This window comes from Misgurnus anguillicaudatus, chromosome 9, assembly GCF_027580225.2.
Source record: "Misgurnus anguillicaudatus chromosome 9, ASM2758022v2, whole genome shotgun sequence".
Taxonomy (NCBI): domain Eukaryota; kingdom Metazoa; phylum Chordata; class Actinopteri; order Cypriniformes; family Cobitidae; genus Misgurnus; species Misgurnus anguillicaudatus.
Genome location: NC_073345.2, coordinates 26,762,291 through 26,782,909, shown reverse-complemented (window position 1 = coordinate 26,782,909; position 20,619 = coordinate 26,762,291). Strand labels below are relative to the sequence as shown.

The 20,619-nt window shown below is 37.2% G+C and overlaps 1 protein-coding gene across 1 annotated transcript in view; it reads right to left on the bottom strand.

The window, feature by feature from the left end:
- niban2a (niban apoptosis regulator 2a) overlaps positions 1-20,619 on the bottom strand; it is a 35,820-nt gene that overhangs the window by 4,362 nt on the left and 10,839 nt on the right. Inside the window, exons 6-12 of the mRNA XM_073871380.1 lie at positions 13,121-13,236; positions 6,770-6,874; positions 5,337-5,499; positions 3,188-3,375; positions 2,941-3,096; positions 362-475; positions 112-219 (exon numbers count right to left, since the gene is read on the bottom strand). Of these exons, the coding sequence (XP_073727481.1) occupies positions 112-219; positions 362-475; positions 2,941-3,096; positions 3,188-3,375; positions 5,337-5,499; positions 6,770-6,874; positions 13,121-13,236 (950 nt within the window). The remainder of the gene's footprint in view (positions 1-111; positions 220-361; positions 476-2,940; positions 3,097-3,187; positions 3,376-5,336; positions 5,500-6,769; positions 6,875-13,120; positions 13,237-20,619) is intronic.

Genomic DNA, 20,619 nt, shown 5'->3' with positions numbered 1-20,619 from the left:
AAATGATGTTGTGGCATTGTAGGACAAGCAAACTTGCTTTTAATGTGAGTGGGTATGAAATGTCAATAAAAAAAAACAGGACACTCCACACAAAGGCAAACTTTTACAAACCGGTGAACAGGACGGAGAGAGTTGTTTCAGCATATATGGTATGATGATCTGTAACAAAGCCTCCCTAAAGAACTTCTTTCTCACCGAGCTGCTGTCATAGTCGTATTTCTGAGGGTATTAAACGGTTAAAATCAGGGAGTGGACTTACTCTATTACATGAACAGTGAAGCGCTTAAAATTTGTTCACAAATCAGGCATTTGTACCACATGAGGATGAGTAAATAATGACACATCAATGCACTGCACTCACCTTAAGCACGCGATCCTGACAGCGCTGGATGGTCTTGCACAGATCTTCTCCGCTGTGTTCCTGTAGACTCTGATGTACCAGCTGTTCAAACGTGTACACTCCATTGTCCATTTGCTACATCCATTAGAAGAAAAATATCAGCCGTTTTAATTTTCATTCATATTATACAACCAAACATCAATATAACCAGGGTTGCCAACTCTTATGCATTTGGCGCGAGACACGCTTTGGGGCTCTCTCTTAACGCTCTACCAAAATAAATCTTATGCCACATAACAAGCCAGCCATAAGAAAATATACTATCTGCTTATAAGACTGACTTTCTGTCAGTATGGAGCTTAAGCTCCACACCTTCTTATCTGAATAGATTTGAAACAGCAGAGATGTACCAGTCGCAGTTTGACAAGTGCGCGGTCAAGGGCGCAAATTCCAGAAAATAAAATGACAGAGCCGAGCAGGAATTCCAACCAATCAAATAAAAGGCAGGATTTTTACAGAAGAATTCCCTTAATGCACATTTTTCTGAATGCGCTTTTCACAATGCATATGGACCTTTTGCGAGTAGACGTCACAGTTACGTCACTGCAAGCTGCGCGCACAATGTGGTGGCAGAAAAACAGTGGAAATGAATTATACACGAGTGAAACAAGCAAGATAACTCACTAGAAAATGTCTTCTTGTGCTGTTGAGTGTCAGAATAGGAAGGCCAAAAAAGATGACCTTTTATTTATATAGTATACCATCGTCAAAGACACCATTGAAGATAAACGTAGGAGTTTATGGTTGCAATAAGCACTTAAACGGACAGACTGGAGTGATAAAATCATTCGGAAATCTTTTAATAATTAGAATAGAAAATAATTTGAGAAGATGTCCGGTGTTCTGTCGAAGTCTGATCCCTCTATGCGTTTCTTATAGCATTTTCATTACTTTACATTTATAATTTATTTAGAAGGATATAAGATTTGAATGAGTTCATAATATCAATAATATCACCCTTTATGAAATATTTCATAATTTTTCTGTTTTCTATTACTTCTTTTTACTTTATATCTATGTCTTCTTCCTGTTTGTTCTAAAATTATTATGTTTACATACTTAATAAATTTATAAATATAGCACACACACACGATATAAAGTGTTATTAATTTATAAACGGAATAGTTTTATAGTAGTTTCAGAACAAACACGTAGGCTATAAATATAAGGAAGAAATAATAGAAAACAGGAAAATAATGAAATATTTAATGAATGGTATTATATAGAACACATGATATAGTATGGCTCTTATATGTACTTTAGCGATTCATACTGTAAAAATAATTAATTTACCAATAAACAACAATACACACACACGCGCACGCACGCACGCACACACACACACACACACAAAGTCATTTAAACTTTTAATTTATCTAAAAAATAAACGTGGTGAAAATGCTATAAGAAACATTACGCTGAAGAGAAACATGGGGAAACAGACTTCGTCAGAACACCGGATCCATAAAAATCACAGTTTAACCCTAAAACACTTCATACCGCTATTGCAGAGCAGTCACTTTCTGCCGCCAGTTGGGCTCCGCCCACAAAAAACGGCATCTCTGTTTGCATGCAAAAGGTCTATTTCTTCAAAGCTTATTTACAGAAAATGCATGCTTATATCAGAAAATACAGGTTATTCGCTAAATTAACATGCATATTAAAGGAATGATGGGGTGATCATAACAGTTATTATACATGTGAAATGTACTTCCATCCAAAAAAACTTAATCTAACTCCATGTACAAAGCCAAATTAGTTAACTCTAATATCCCAAACTTGGATTAAAGGGATAGTTTACCCAAAAATGAAAATTCTGACATGTACTTACCCTCATGTTGTTACAAACCTGCACAAATTTCTTTGTTCTGCTGAAAACAAAGGAAGATATGTATGGAAGCAAAAAACAAAAGCACCACTGACTTCCATAGTAGGAAAAATACTACTATGGAAGTCAATGGTGCTCAAAACGGTTTGGTTGCCAATGCTGCTTTAAAATATCTTTTTTTGTGTGTTCAGCAAAACAAAGAAATCAACACAGGTTCTCAACAACATGAGGGTGAGTAAATCATAACAAAATCTTCATTTTGGGGTGATCTGTCCCTTTAAATGTGGTCATTTATAAGTCCACACTTATTAAATGATTACTTAAATATTGTGCATGTGTATAAATCCGCGTGTCAATGTTCTGACAGTTTACAATTATCTATTTGGCATAAACAACAAGTCTCAGCTGCTCTTGAACACCTCAGTGTGTCATTATACCTACAATTGAAGTGGCCACAGGGTGGCGCTCATTAACAATAATAGTGTTACCATGGACTGCTGCAGTTTGCCGTTTAAACATTCTTCATTGATTTAAGATCTTGGCCCTTATTGTTGAATCAATGCTACAGTAAATACAGTTTTTCCATTTTTGTGGTCCACAGCTGGCACTTGTGAAATGAATGCAGGCTATACAATAAATCATAAATTCAATGTTAAGTGCTGGTGCCAAGTATTGTGAAACTTCTCAATGTTAGATAATCTACTTGACACACCTGTCTCATAAGAATCTGAGCTCTCTGGATGAACACAGATGGGCTGGAAACGTCAAATCTTTGCTGGAGCCCCTCCAGGTTCAACATCTCCATCTTCTCGTAACAGCTCTGCATCTTTACAGGGTGGAACGCCAACATGGAAATCTTTTCCATATGCTGGGAATAAGAGGGGAGATGGGTTACATTTAAATGTGACATTTATAAGACGCAAGGAGACATGAAATAATGTACATATATCATTCCTCACCTCTACCAGTTTCTCCTTGCTGCTGTCATTCATCACGTTCTTGCTGACCTCCACCAGCTCCCGAAAGAGGATCTCCCTCACCTCAGCGAATCCTCTGCTGGTTGGCTCCATGAGGGCTTCCAGAATGGAGTTGATGTAGGGTTGAACGCTGCTACTCAAAAGCTGATTTGCACGTGGCAACACAAAAGCTTCAAGAAGATCAGGAGAACATTAGCACTCCATTAAAACCATACTGGGAAAAGTGAAACAGTAGGATCACATGTAAAACTCACATGTATTTTTGCATTCAAGGGTTTTAAGAGACTTACTCAACATATTATTCAGAATATTAAAAGGGACAGTTAAGCCAGATATCAAAATTAACCCATGATTTACTCAGCTCAAGCAATCCATTATCTTTCAGATGAACACATTTGGGGTCATTTAAGTCAATTTCCTTGAATACACATGGCTCCAAGTGTTTATAAAAGATCTTCTGCGGTTAATCGATGCGAAAATATCTATAAAAACTATCATAATAACTAGCTTCTGGAAACAACGCCATCTTGGACTCAAAGTACCCATGGCAACCAACGCTCACTACGCTAAACCCATTTTGTGTATTGCGTCAATCTAAGATGGCATCGTTACCGGAAGCTAGTTATTATAGTTTATAAAGTTTGAAATATGGACATTTTTCGTACAAAAACTGCTTTGATTACCCACAAAAGACCTTTATTAACCCCTTGGAGCCGTGCAAATTACTTCTGTGAAAAATGGATGCACTTTTTTGGGGTTTTCCACCGTTATAAAGCTTGGAAGAGCAAGAACATTTACTCAAATAAATCCAAATGTGTCTGAAAGATGATGGACGTGTATCTCGGATGTCTTGAGGGTGAGTAAATCGTGGGGTAATTTTCATATTTAGCTGGAGTATCGCTTAAGGAGACATCATAGCATTTGCTCGCATTCTCTGTTATGTCTCACTTATGTCCAGTGGCAGCCGGTGACTTCTTTTTTCGAGGGCGCTTAATGCGAAGTTCGTCACAACATGTATGTAGCCCGTCATGTGTGTGCTTCATAATTTCAAAATATATGTTTTGCGCGTTGAGTGATATGTGTATCACGTGTCTTGTCAAAACAAGTGCCTGCTGCAGATGCGCCCAAAGGGTTCATGATAAAAGAGACGCTCGCGTTTGCCAGATACTCGCATAATCTCATGCGTAATCAAAGTTTACTGTTTAGGGAGCGTCTTGTGTGTATTTTGTGAACGTGAGCGTCTCTTATCAAACGGTTTTGACGCGTATGCAGCAGGCACCCATCCTGACAAAACACGCGATACACATCACATGACGCAACAAACACACATTTTGAAAACACAAGCAACACACATGACACTCGAACACTTATTTTTAATAAGTCATGAGCCGCCACTCCTTATGTCCTTAAATGACACATTGATTTCCGTTTAATTGTTCACTCAACACCAATGTTTTAGGACTTGTTTTAGTAGTGACACAGAATTATAAAAGCTGAAAGGCCCAATTAAAATCTATTATTTACTGAGTCAAGGGCACACAATTGTGTCTGCAAACAGGTGTTTCTGGGAAAGCACCTGTTCGGTGCGTCAAAACAAGCACTACTATTATTCAAAAAAGAATAAGGCACATCTTTATCCCCACCCACCAACACACAAATGGACTCAAATATAGAGAGTTATAAACTCCAAAACACAGCAAAATCAATAAAAGGCTGGCCAGGAATATATTTATTTATTTATATATTTTTATATTTTTATATTTATATGTATGCTGGATTTTTATTACATTTATTACATTATATATTATGGCTCACATATGAATAACAGCTAAAGTCATTATTTGGTGATTTAGTATAAAGAAGATTCTGTGACAATACAACCTTGATATCTTTAATACTGACTGCCTAAGGTCAAGGTGGATTTAATAAATAATAAAAATTTAAAACGTTTTTAAGAATAATTGCATCATTATCTTTATATCATATTAAGATACAGTCAAGCGCTGATGAATCATGAAAACGCAAAAAAAATCATCAGACCGTAAGATCTTTTACTCGTCATACGTCATTGACCCCACACCACATTTAATGTAAAATTAGTGCTGTCCATTCTGTTTAAATCTGTTCTTACCACGAATCTTTCCGGTAACATGTTCTTTGGATGTGATGATTTGGTCCATGTCTGTACGAAGAGCCGCATCCAGACGGGGGTGCTGCACCTCACATGACTGCACCAGAGCCTCGTGCTGACTTCGTGTCTGCAACAGCACCTGTCTGTACACCGCATCTGAGATCTGACAAAACATATACAATACTTCAATCTTCTGCAGTTTGACAGACACATACTGCTTTCTGATATTTTACTGATATTTGAGAATCAACAATGATTTTTCTATTAAAATGTAATGTAAGTTAAAGAGATAGTTCACCCAAAAATGAAAATTCTGTATGTATGTATGTATGTATCTATCATCTGATATGTCGGTCCAATGAAATGAGGGGCTGAAGTGGTTGTGACCTTTTGTATGGGGGTGAAACAATGCTTTTTGGAAGCAAAGCCATATAGGATGCAGGATAAATATCAGTGTTAAACATGTTTAAATTGAACTAACTGTACAGAAAAAAATGTGCGTGTGTGCATTAATATGTAAAGAAGTACGTTTGATTGTCTTTTCATACTTAGACCGTGTTTTTTGTTTGTTGCCCCAGAGCAGCATTGTGCTATAAGGGTACTAAAACACCAAAGTTTTCTATCTGAAAAGTTACATACCGGTAAAGTAAGAAGCAATTTATGCATTAGGCAGTTTAACTGTAATAAACAACAATCACAAATGATTCCAGTATCACAAACATAACTAATTAGTTATATTGGCAACATTGTGCAGTTAGACCACTTTTGTTTAGGCAATATTGTGCCAAAATTATGCATAACACACACGCACGCACTTGTTGGTTTATATGTTTATATGAAAATGTGGAAAATATAGCACAACGTTGCCCTGTGGAAACAAAACTAATTCTGGATCAAGGGTGGTAAGAGGATACATTTTATGATAGATATTTTATCAGTGACATGACACCCAAAGCTCCCAAAAAGTGAGGTGAAATATTTTCCCCAAAAAATAAAACGTCATGCCATAGCTGTTTCACAAAGGAAGATATTTTGGGCAGTGTCTGTAACCAAAGTGTTTATGAGCAGCATTCACTTCCATACCATTTGTTTTTCATACTATGGAAGTCAATGGTGCTCCTGTTTTCTGCTTGCTCACAAATATCATCCTTTATGTTTAGCAGAACAAAGAAATGTATACAGGTTTGTAACAACTTGAGGGCGAGTAAATAATCACTGAATTTTCTTTTTTGGGTGAACTGTCCCTTTTACTGATGAGGTGGATGATGTGGACTTTTAATTTATAAAAATTCACGTGAAATAATATTTTTACCATAATAATTTATATATATTTTAGGCATGCAAATCTTTGAATTACAGATTGTTTATTCAAATGTAAAAGTTGCTGGACATATGAAATGTTTAAAGCTTAAGATGATTATATATGAACAGACCAACATCCAGTCCTTTTGTCTCTGCTGCGGCTTCCCTTTCAAACGCGGTACAATCATATTTTTCAACTCTGGTTGCAACGTCTCCATCACAAGGTTAGCAAGAATCTAGAAACAAGCACAAAAATACAAGTTATGCCAAGATGCACGTAAAAAGGTAAACCTTTAAAATCATTATAGCTTTATGTAACTAGGGCTGCATAACATCTAATCGTTTGCAGAATAAAAGCTTTTGTTTACATCATACATGTCTGTGTATTGTGTATAATAATTGTGAATATGTGAATATACAAAATTTATTAAAATACACATTTTTGTATAATTTATATATAAATATGAGTATTTAATATATACACATTGTTTTCTAAAAATTTTACATGCATGTGTGTGTATTTATATATACATAACTATTAATAATAATAATAATAATAATAATAATAATAATAATATTATTATTATTATTACACACACACATGATGTAAAAACATTTATTCTTTTAAAGACATTCACAGTTTTATTCTGCAAACTATTAGTTGCGATTATTTGTTATGCAGCCCTACATGTGACTGTATTTAATCATTTTGAGTAAGTAACAAATAAGACAGATTTATCGTTTTATTAAAGTGCGTTTAAACCATCAAGAACAATCATTAATGTGGGAAACCTGAAGTTCTGAAGAGTGTGTACTTGTTTTATGTATTTTTAAGTTAAGAGTTGGTTTCACAGAAAAGGCTTAGCTAAAGCCAGGACTAGGTCTTTTGCAAACATGCCTTACAAAAAGACATTACTGATTTGAGATAAATCAAATGGCAATGGCATATTTTAAGATCTATCAATGCAAGATATTGTCAGTTGAGACAGCTCAAACATGTGTTTTAGTATTGGACTAGCTTTAAGCCTTGTCTGACCAGGGGAACATGTAACAATATTTCTTGTCCAAAATATTGTAAAAAATTGATGGTGAAAGATGTCATGAGGTCACTGGGTGGAGCTTCTTTACAATCTGCCTGTGATGCTGTGGTGACATATTCGGGGCTTATTGTAAACCATTATCAATGCAAACTGTACAAAACGTTGTGTGTTTAAACCCAGGATACACATACTGATAAAAAAATTACCTTGTAAAAATGAAAAAAAAAAATTGTAAACGTAAACTAAGCTCAAATGCAGTCAAAGGCAAATCAAATTGTTCCATTTAACACTATAGGCTTCCCTAACTGACCTGTATTAATCACTTCCTGGATTCCTCTTAAATTTATGAGCCCTGCTATCAGGCAATAAATAGTACAGCATCGTTCACACCCTTTAACTCGCCCTGTTTCCATGGCAACATTGGGGCCAGGTGGACAGTACCACCATACAGACCCCTCATTGGAAAATAAACACAAAGCCCACACCCAGTAGTAATAACAACCCACACTGTTTCCAGACCGCCCAAAACATAAAGCTGTAAGAGGAGCCGCAATCCAAAGCTCATAAATAATGACCATGTCACAAACACAAAAATCAATAACCTCTTTATGTCCAACTTTAGTAGTCTATTCTCCTGTTAAGAGTGTATAAATAGTTGTGCCAACTACTATATACATAAATACACAGAAAGCTCATTTATAAGAAACATTTCCAGGGCGTATCCTGACTGAAGAAAATAGTTTAATGTCTAAAAAAACACTTTAATGCTAAAGTTATAAAATTAGCTTAAGCTATTTCAATTTATTTTTTATAATTTATAGCAACTCTTCACTAGTCAAGAAAGTTTAAATTCATCGTAAATTCAAGTTGATTAAACTGAAAAATTGCAAAAGTGCAACAAGAAATTTAGTATGGTGTAGGAAGGTTTAGGTAATGTGATAAGCTCAGGTTGTGTCCTTAGATCTTGTCCCGCAATTAATAAGAATAAACTTATAACCTCTTAAAGGGACACTCCACTTTTTTTGAAAATAGGCTCATTTTCCAGCTCCCCTAGTTAAACATTTAATTCTTATAGTTTTGGAATCTATTCAGTTGATATCCGGGTCTGGCGCTAACACTTTTAGCATAGCTTAGCACGATCCATTGAATCTGATTAGACCATTAGCATCGCGCAAAAAAAATAACCAAAGAGTTTCGATGTTTTTCCTGTTTAGGACTTGACTCTTCTGTAGTTGCATCGTGTACTAAGACCGACAGAAAATTAAAAGTTGCGATTTTTAGCCCGATATGGCTAGGAACTAAGCTCTCATTCTGGCGTAATAATAAAGGACTTTACTTCCGTACCATGGCTGCAGGAGGAGCAACGATATTACACAGTGCCCGAAAATAGTCCACTGCTATTGAAAGTTTCCAAGGGGATTATTTCTGTCACTTCTTTTGTCACTTTAAAAAAAAAAGAGCAATGCGGCACGGCTTTTTATATTGCTAGGAAACCACCGATGCAGCAGTTTTGTCAAAATATTGAATTTTTTGCTGTTAACCATCATATTAGCAGAAACTTTAAAAAGAGGACGCTTGTCGGAGCCGATGGTGTAGTGGACACATGGTGCAGACGCACTTCTGGCGACCCGAGTTCGAATCCCGGCTCGAGGTCCTTTGCCAATCTCATACCCCTCTCTTCACCCTAAACTTTCCTGTCATCTCCTTAATGACTATCTAACGAATAAAGGCAAAAATGGTCCAAAAAAATTACTTTAAAAAAGGACGCTTGCTCTGACCTTAATCGAGGGTGAAAGGCGCACAAACACACAGGAGACCAGTCCAGATGTTTCAAACAACTGTAAACTTCCATCACCACAACGGAAGGCCCGTCTCTCCCCTTCATCCGATTGGACAATAGAAAGATGCAAGCGATGTTGGCCGCTTTCCTGCTCTCAGCACTCCTTAAAAAATGAGTGCAGCGGCAGGCGGAAAAAACGCAAGCATTCGGTATGCACAAACAGCACGCATAACACTCACTTCCCATAGAAAATCATTAAAAAAGGCGCATACAACCGCCATAAACGCATTTCGTGTAATCGGCCCTCAACACAGTAATTGTAAGTGCATGCTAGCAGTTTCAAGTAAACCTAAACAATAACCATACAACCAAGCCATCACCATAGTGATGTGACTCCACTGATGTTGTTACTGCACATCTACACGAGAAAAGGCTGTAGTGTTTGAATGGAATATGTTCAGCAAAGAGCGAGAGCGAGAAAGAGAGAGAGCCAGCCAGCTAATTTTAATGATTGCCTGTTTGCATTTTATTAAAAATATGTGTGTGAGAAAGTGACCAAGATGGACGTTCACAAAGCTATTAAAAAATGAATGGTTATTTCCTCTGCATTATATTGAAAATAAGATGTGACCTTAAGTTAACTCATCTCTATAATGACAAACCCCCAAGCTGTCTGTCTGTTCTGTGGATAACTTATAGTACAAATAATGTCAAAGCCTTAAAAGGTACAGTAGACAACAGCACAAAACGGCTGTTTAAAGGCGGAGTCCACGATGTTTGAAAAACGCGTTGGGAAAGGAGACGGGCCGACTACCAAAACACACTTATAGCCAATAAAATCAAATCAATCGCCGGGTTGCGTATGTGTGGGGCGGGTCTATCAACAGAAGGTCCGGATTCTATTGGGGTAGGGGCGTGTTTGTTTAGGTGATTTCAAATATCAACACTGGCTTTCAAACATCATGGACTCCGCCTTTAAACTGAATAGGGAAGAAAAGATTTATTTATCATAAAACAGTTAGTTCTAGTCCTTGATTCTGATTGGTCAATAGCTGCTTTTAATTTATGATAAGACACAGCTATATCCAGGGTGCGATTTGTGAAAAAAACAGAGGGGGGGATGTTTTCATAGGCATCGATTTCGGCAACGGTGGGTACCCACCACCATATTTCGTCATGAGTCATTTTGTACCCACCATTAGTTTTAACTTTTTTGACTGTTTTCAGTGGTTATGAAGAGCAATATGAGAGAGAAATTTGGTAATCATTGTCCGACCTAACAAAAATACATTATTATATTATTATTATTATTTTATATATTTGTAATTAAAATATTTCTAATATTCAGAAATGCGCTCTACGCTCACGACCTCTGATCGGACAACCCTATATATATTGGGTTGGATCGGAACAAACCCGAACCTCACTGTCTGCTGAACTTGCGCAGAAACATAAAAATATAACCAGCTTTTCAAAATGGTTTTAAAACTAAACATTTATACTATTTTAGCACAAATTATGAGCTTATTGACGATTTTTTTTATAATTCTTGACATAATGCGTCTCTGTCCACAGCACATTTCAAAACATTTTAATTCATAAAAATAAATCATGAGAACATGAACTCATCACTGCATTTGCAGGAATTGTAAAATATTTTTTCTTATTAACTTATGAAGCAGCCTAACGCAATATTTTTACTCTAATAGCTTATCTTTGCCCACACATATGAACTGTGATCATGCACAACGAAAAACACGCAAGAATTAAATCTTGAATGGCAAAACTATATGGCACAAGGTAGTGTCAACTTAAACATAAATATGAACAATGTATTGATTGCAAAGTTAAACCATTACAGTAGAAACAGTTTTAATGCTGCTTTTAAAGTAATAACATTAACTTTACACCGCGATGCTGAGCTACAGTGAAATGATAGAAAAATCTGATGCATTATGTGTTAGTCACTTAGTCTCATATGCGCAAACTGGACGCGCCCGCTCCTCGCTAAACGCCTCATCGGCATGTATCATGTGTAACTTCGGCCATTCTCAGTGGTGTGACTGGGACACTAACTCTGCTTGTCATCATAAACAGATAATCAGATTGTTATGTTTATTCCCGCTTTATTAATATGCGGCTGAATATGCTGCATTTCATCGTTTCGACACACAGCTCCATAACCATCTCGCAAGTGTTGATAGGCTATTACTCGTGAGATGTAACCGGGTGTGTAAACAATCAGATAGCGCCGCGGGCGGGACATTGAGCAAGTCTGCAGAGTAGTGAATACAGAAAGGCTGCGCGGCAGCTGTATCAGAGCCAGCCAAAGTAGCGCATTTTAAAACAAAATTGACTTTAATCAAACCATGGATCCGTGATTAGTTTTGTGATCAGTCTCGCCACTAGTGTAGTAGCACTGATCACTTTTAGGGGGGGATACATTTATCCCCACCGGGGATCAAAATAATTAAGCAGAGGCAGGGATACATTGACCAGAAAGAGGGAAATCCCACGCATCCCCCCCGGCAAATCGCACCCTGGCTATATCACTGCACTGAACCCTTAGCATTGTAAAAATATGTGAAACATTCAGTTGCTGTCAGTCGGGGACAATTTTTTCTAGTGGAAGGAAGGCTTTTAGTGATTTTACTTCCTAAATGTTGAGTTGGTACTTATTTTTTCATTTTAATAATTGTGTTGTGTGGTAATACAGCACTAAAGTATGAGAGGGTGTGCATTAATGTGTAAGAAGTCAAGACACAATGCAAAGCACAGCCTCTCGCACTTTATTGCTTACCTTTACTCTCTTAAGGGTCAGAGAGCTTGATTAATATTATAAAAAGACTTCACGGCTCCTTTAAGAGTATTAGCCGGACCCGATCCAAAGTTTGAGGTCTGGGGCACAGGATAAAACTGAATTGAGGACACTAGGAGGAAACCCAAGACAAATGCTGTCTTAACTGTTCTTTCTGTCCCTTCTCTCCATTTCAAGGAGTCTCTGATAACTCGCCCGTTCCCAATCCTGAAAGCAAGTATTTAAGGCCTGCTATCCTTACAATGCATTACAAGCACAAAGGATCCCTTTAAAGAAATTATCAACCAAAACATGAAAATTGTGACTTTATTCACATCCCTTTGTTGAAAGAAAGTTGAATATTTTTGGGTACACTAAAGCTTTAAAGGGCGATGTTAGAGGGATAGTTCACCCCAAAATTAAAATTCTGTCATCATTTACTCATCCTCAAGTTGTTACTAACCTGTATTCATTTATTTGTTCTGCTGTACAAAAAGTAAGATATTTTGAAGAATGTTAATAACCAAACAGATCTGGGGCACCATTCACTTTCATAGTATTGTTTTTGCTACTATAGAAGACAATGGTGCCCCAGATCTGCTTTGTAACAAACACTCTTCAAAATATCTTCCTTTGTGTTCAGCTTGAGGGTGAGTAAATTATAATTTTTGGGTGAACTATTTAAGATCACCAGATACATTGTATTATCAGCAGCAAGAATGACTTAAATCATGATTATTGGAATGATATTTTATATTCAAAGCAGCCCACAGATTGTTTTGAATGATGAATGATCTATCTCTGATGGCTGTCAGATGCGGTTTGATTCATCTCAGCTGAACAAACATTAATGATCTTTACTGACCTGTGCTTGGTTTCCACACATCATGTCCCATGTGCCATAATGACCCTTGGCCTGTCTGTATAGACGAAGGGCGTCTGTGAAAGCTGGCGTTGCGACCTTGCACTCTTCTGACAGACCTGGAAAGTTAAGAAATGACAAATTCAGACGTCTTAGCTGTTGTGGAAACACGTGAAACTGAAACGTTTTCTGAAAAGTTCCCCCATCCCGACCATCTGTTTAACTGAACCTCAAAAACCTCACGCTAACAAAAAGAGATTAGCCATGTTTTGAGTTCAAGACAGACATGAGGGAAAATGATCATTCCTGATGGAAAATTCAGCTAAACCAAGATGCAGAGGGTATTTGGTTTGACATGGTTTCTAGCTGGATCAAGCAGATAAGTAAAGGGCCGTTCACGTTATAACGATTACTACAAAAAATAGTTTAAAAATAGTTTAATTTCAAAGAGAATTGCAGAGTTCACACCAAACTATAATGATAACGATACAATGAAAAATATCATTGGGATCACTTCGAGCTTTTTTTCTTCAGCTAATAAACGATAAACCAATGACAGCCAATCAATGCTAAATGCAACAAGAACAACATATTTATACATTTATGACATGTGAACAATAGCAAGAGGAAATATTAAAGGAAATATGCGATATTAGTTAATGCCATTGAAGGTAAATGATTTTCGTAAGTACTGTGCCATGGATGCTAAATATAGTTATGGTTGCAATTATCGTTATAATGTGAATGGCCCTTAAAGGGATAGTTCACCCAAAAATGAAAATAATGTCATTAATGACTCACCCTCATTTCGTTCCAAACTCGTAAGACCTCCGTTTATCTTCGGAGCATAGTTAAAGATGTTTTATATTTAGTCCGAGAGCTTGTTGACCCTCCATTGAAAATATATGTACGGTTTAATGTCCATGTCCAAAAAGGTAATAAAAACATCAAAGTAGTCCATGTGACATCAGTGGGTCAGCTAGAATGTGTTGAAGCATCGAAAATACATTTTGGTCCTAAAATAACAAAAATTACGACTTTATTCAGCATTGTCTTCTTTTCCGCATCTGTTGTCAAGCGCATGCGTGAGACTAAAGTCACGTGACTGCAGTAACGTGGATGATGTGTTATCCTCAGACAAGTTTGCAAAGTTTTTTTTTAACTTACAGCGTGCGTCTCCCTCAGACTGTAAACAAAGCCCGGGTAAAAAAAAACAGCAGGGGCGCACCAGATAACACGTCAGCCGCGTTGTACTGCAATCACGTGACTTGCATGCGCTTCACAACAGACGCAGAAGAGTGGATTTTTGGACCAAAATGTATTTTTGATGCCTCAACACATTCTAACTGACCCACTGATGTCACATGGACTACTTTAATGATGTTTTTATTACTTTTCTGGACATGGACAGTAAACCGTACATAGATTTTCAATGAAGGGTCAACAAGCTCTCCGACTAAATATAAAACATCTTAAACTGTGTTCCGAAGATGAACGGAGGTCTTACATGTTTGGAACGAAATGAGGGCGAGTCATTTATGACATTATTTTCATTTTTGGGTGAACTATCCCTTTAATGGTCAGAGGATCAAAGCTGGTTTAGGATGGTTGCTCAAATGGAAAAGCTAGACATCCACTTGTAACTGTAGGTCAAAGTTCACGTATCAATGTATTGCAGTGTAACATTTCTAAGACAGATGTACAATAATTTCTGTTACTTTTTTGCTCTAAACAGCTATTTTGCTATTGATTCAAACTATTTACCATACCAAGGTGTTACCATCTAAAACAAAAGTTCAGATGTGACATAATGACAAATATTTTTGTATTTGAAATAGCGTGCACTAATGAATAACGCAAACAAGAACATGTATTAAGCAAGTAAACATGGCTGATCAATATTTACTTCATGTTGGCATTAAGCTGGCATGATCTGTTTTTCCCAGCAAGGAGAAAGACGACGACAAAATCAGCTTGGTGAGAATCTGTGGAAGCTATTGGCTGCGATCATTCTGGTAATCTGAATTTAATTCAGACAGTATACCCTGTTTTTTTAAGAAAAGAGACCTAAAGAGACCTAAATGAAGATATGATTATCTTTTATTGATAAAAAAAGCTCTTGCAATAAAAGAAAGGCTTTTATCTTGGGTGATTTCAGCTGTTTTTTTTGGGACTAAGATAACCTTTTGGAGTGGCTTTCCTGTTGCCAACAGGAAGTGTGTGATTCATGAGGCCATATAGACAGACATGGAAAGACAAACACGTAGACGGTGAGAGCATAGGCAAGCTGCACACACACACACACACACACACACACACACACACACACACACACGACCGGTGGTGACGGAGAGAGTGTGTATCTGTGCATGTATGTTGTGACTGGTTGTGTTCGAGAGACTTGGACAAAGAGAGGAAGTCTGCAGTGAGAGACGAAGGGCATGGAGTGTGTAAGAGTCTGTCAGGAACAGGAAACCCCCTCAGCATCCATTTTCAGAGAAAGCCAGAAAATAAATTTTTCTTGGCATAAACCCCCATGAGAAACACAACACACAAGTTGCATTTGTCAGCAGTCTGCTAGGAGCTTAGTGCTCAATAAAACACATTAACCGAAAATAAGCTTCACGTCCCTTAAATAGGAGCGCTCTCTCCAATAATACTCAGCTTGACTCAAAGGACTTTATTCAGTCTGTGTTTGGTGGAAAAGAAGTCTTTCAAGGATCAGAAAGCAGCTCTGGAAAACTGTCAGGCCTGAAAAACACCAACGTTCGTGCAATAAATAGTGCATATGGTAAAGTTTAACGTGGGCCGCTTCTGGCACATGACTGTGTGGTGGTTAGCTGAGACTCCTGGGATGGCCGGTTCCCAGGGCTCCTCCGCCACTACGTGTGTGTGTGTGCGGTTCCTGATATAGTTTCATTCACTGTAGCATTTCCATTCCGGCTCAATGCTTCAGGACATCACAAATTAGGTGGGATTCGATACTCGAAAGAAATGTCTCGATAATGAAACCCAATTAAAAACAAAACAAGCTAGCATTCGTAGGCAGCATTCCAAAGCAGAAAGGCATCAAGGCACGTCCGAATCCAATGTTTGCTTTACTTCCTTACTGAGATAACTTCATCGTCTTGTCCCACAATTATATGCGTGCGTGTGCTTGCGGGGAATGAGATTGGTCGAAAAAATTAAAATGGCGGCCAAGAAAGCGGCTGGATCACAAATGTAGTGTAAATAAATATAGATTTTTACACATTTTGATTGCATTTCTTGCGAGAAATCAGTATTGCAGTTTTTAAATATGGAATTAGTTATCACAAAAGGTGCTCTCTTGTTTATATTTGATTTTATATTTCATTACGCTGCCTATAAAGGCTGTCCGAATGCGTTTCCTGGAGCTGCTGCCAAAATCAGTGTTGGGGAAAGTTACCTTTTAAAGTAATGCATTACTAAGTTACTTTTCATGGAAAGTAATGCTTACATTACTTTTTAGTTACTTTTGCGTTACTTTTTCTTGGCTGAGGCTTAATTTCTTTCAGGCCTTGCAGGTGTTTTATATAACTGAAAAGTTCTGCATTCAGAAATTGCATATTTCATCACAAAAATGTCGAACTCTGGCCATCTCTGTTTCTGACTCAAACTGTTCCCACACAGGCGTGTATGCATAGACTGCATAATGTGACTACGTTTAATTCAGTACGTTTTATTTTTTCAAATAAATGAAACTAAAAAAGTAACTTGCATTACTTTTTTGAAAAAGTAACTTAAATATTAATGTGTACATTTAAAAAGGAATGCGTTACTTTAATCGTTACTTTAGAAAAGTAATATTATTACTAGGGCTGGGCATAGATTAATCTCATAAAAAATAAAAGTAATTTTTTGCATAACATCCGAGTTTGTGCTGTGTGTAATTATTATGTATATATAAATACACACGCATTCATGTATGTATTTAAGAAACATCTACATGTGCATTTACATTTCTATATTTTTATAAATTCTATATTATATATAAATAAAAAAACATACATACATACGTACGTATGCACGTATGTACGTACGTGCGTGCGTTTAAATATACATAATATTTACACACAGCACAAACTTATATACTATGCAAAAAATTTATTTTATTTTGTATGAGATTAATCTAGATTAATCTATGCCCAGCCCTAATTATTACGTAATGCACGTTAATTGTAATGCGTTACCCCCAACACTGGCAAAAGTTATTGCCTCATGTGGCAGCAAGGCATCAAGTCAGCTGCCTTAGGTTTTAGACACCGCCAAATTGAGAAGAGAAATGTGAAGGATTCATTTTAAACCTGTTTTTGGTCATGCATCTCCCGTACAATGATGTCACAGTGGGTGTGGTATGAATGACTACCAACGAAATGGATTAAGACTACAACAAAACAATGACTAACCACCACAGACTGTCAAAACAGCAACTGTTAAATGAATAAAAATGCTCAGAATGCAAAATATCAACTGAACTGTTTCCCTCTTCATCGGCATACCTCTTAAACAGCCTTAATTCAACTTCAAATAGTTAAAATAGTATGCACTGTGTGGTTTGCTTTATCTCGCCCATATGAAAGGCCGACTTGTGTTTGTGTGCGATTGTGTGTAATCCTCCTGGATCTCGTTCTATTGCGACGATAAAAGCGAGTGCTTTGAGCACCTGCTGTAATACCACAGCTTTGCATGTGGTTGATGTTCTCATCCTCTGGAAGCCCTCCAGCCAGAAGCCAAAGCTTTGCTCCCACGTTTGCAGAGCAACTATTTCCAGTCATTGTGCTATTCAAGCCCACGACTGGATCTTAGGGATTTTATAGAGCCCTTCCCTGCTGCCTCAAAGGCAAATGGTGTGCGCTGTGTAACTTCAATAACTCATGAGATGTCTGAGTCATGTTGCTCTAAGGTTCAAAAGGCCTAAAGACATTAAGATAACATCCCAATGTTTGCTGTAGATATTGACTAGGGACCAAGCGGCGTGTTATATTTTAATCGTAGATCAATATGCGAAACAGGTTGAGGATGATGAACATGCTAATTTTAGTCAATAAACAGGCAAAACGGACACATTCACATTCTTGCGCATGATTCATTAATGCATGTTATTTCGCACAAAATCAAAATAGAAGTCTTTTAGTCCGATTACGTTGTCCTTTAAAAAAAGGAAATGATGGCTTTACCCAAAATCTAAGGCAGCTTTATTTGTTCTCTCTATCATCGCCTCTCAAATAGGAGTAGGTTTCATCAAAAATAAAAAAATTTGAGCAAAAAGCTTAGATAATTGTGGTTTTTTGATGGACTTTTAAAAGAGATCAGATTGAGAGCGATGATCAAAACATACACAGAGTTTGAACTGTTTGCCCTAAGGGGATACTTCTGGGTTTTAGAATTTGGGTAAGAGCGCCACCTGGTGGTTAAGAGTGCAAATACGGATTGCCAGAAAAACTCTGACAGGAAAAGCGTTTTTAAAAGAGGAACTATATTTTATGGCGTAATAGCACTTTTGGGAGTACTTCGACTCGGCGCAGTAACACCCTCCCTCTCCCATTATGAGAGTGAGAAGGGGAGCGGACTTTTCAGGCGAGTCGAAGTACTCCCAAAAGTGCTATTACGCCATAAAATATCGTTCCTCTTTTAAATCCGCTTAGAAAAGCGCTACGTTTTATTTTGTACCACCAAACTTGCTCGTATAACTACTCGTCTTAAATAGGAAAAACGTTGATGTGTTTGGTCACTTCTAACTTTATCTCTAAATGGTACAATTGAATGAATGGGGCTAAGCTAAATGCTATCGAAGCGTCGCAGCGCGCTCCAGCGCTTACGTGCACGCACACAGATGATAGAGGGATGTATCAACAGGTCTTAGTTAAGGTAATAACATATTTTAATATTGAAAATGAGTAGACTATTCCTTTAATTGAGGAGTTAACTCGTCAATGGCAGTGAAAGAGTTAAGGTAAGCGTTTTAATTCTAATAAACGCATTTACACTTCAAAATTCATAAAAGTTTTGTTCATCTGTGAAGATTACCTTAGGTGTCAATCTTTTGTTAAACACAGAGCTTGTTTTTTAATAATCCAAAAGTCAATGGGAAACATTAATGGGCTTTTTTTCAAGGGAACCAGTGTCCGCTAACTTTCGGGTTGGCCTACAAATTATGTCATCCCTGCGGCACTCTATTGAACAAAGCTGCACACTTCAACTTTAAACTGCAAACTTGTATGTAGTTCTAGCTTTGATACGGTAAGAAACATCTACTTTCATGAGCCAATCAACTCCTTGATAACATATATCCCTGCCCAACATTTTGAACTAAAGGTCTTGTGTCATCCATAAATTCATCAAACTAAAGAATGAAAAATCCTGACCTTAGCGTGAGGCTGAATCAAGACAAGGAAAATAACTAAAAAAATATTGCACAACTTCTGCATGGACGTCATCTGGAAAGATGAATGCCTGCAGCCCTTGACTAATAAGTAACCTCAATATTCCACCTTAAAAAGATCAATACCGGTGGAGGGCAGGGAGGACTGACTTTCCTTAACATGGACAGATAGGTAATAAAGCCCAAAACAGACAGAGAGGATCAAATCATCTACATCTGCATAAATTGCATGTTATCTAGTTTGTCATTATCATTTGTAATCCATTGAGCCAATAATTAGCCGTCATGCCTTGACAAGCCCAGTTAAGACTGCTTCTCATCAACCCCAGGGCATCATGGGAAGGTGTTGACGTAAAGGTCAGAGAATGTCCAATTAAAGCTTGATGTGGGAGCTATGCTGTTTTGCAAGTTAGGGTGTGCAATTCCAATTTGACTAATAAATATAATTTCTCCAAATACTAAATAGGTTTGCTCTAAACTTAATCGCAAAGAAACGTAACAGTGTTCAACAGTTCAAAACTATTTAAAGAATGTTAGATATTCCATAGAGGGAATATCAAGGCAAATTGTATACACAGACGAACAAAAAACCTTTGTCGTGCCGTTTGCATTGTAAAATTCTTTCATGCACGTTCATAAGTGCATAAATGTGTTTGACACTAGCTGCATTTCAAGTACCCTTCAAATTGCGCAAATTGACATGTAAATGTCGGCCTGTCGAAAAATATGGCAAACTTTCGAAAAACTCGAAAATACGGAAAACTCTCATATATCACAAAAAAGTTTTTATGCGGGCATGAGGTTGCTTTCAGGCAATTCGGAAAAGGCGTATTACGCAAAATTGAGGTCACCTGATGTATGCAAGTCACATATAGTAATTATTGTTTGAAGATGACACGGTATGTACTAAAACCTCCCAGAAACACCTCATACGTGTCTGTTACCAAATATAAGATGCTTTCCTTGCAAACAATGTTTAAATACCGTCCTACATCTCTTTATATTTAAAATAATGTACTATTACCTCCAAGAAACACCTCATATATTGCCGCTCCTGAGTATAAAGGGCTTTCCTTAGCATTAATGTTATGATAACCCT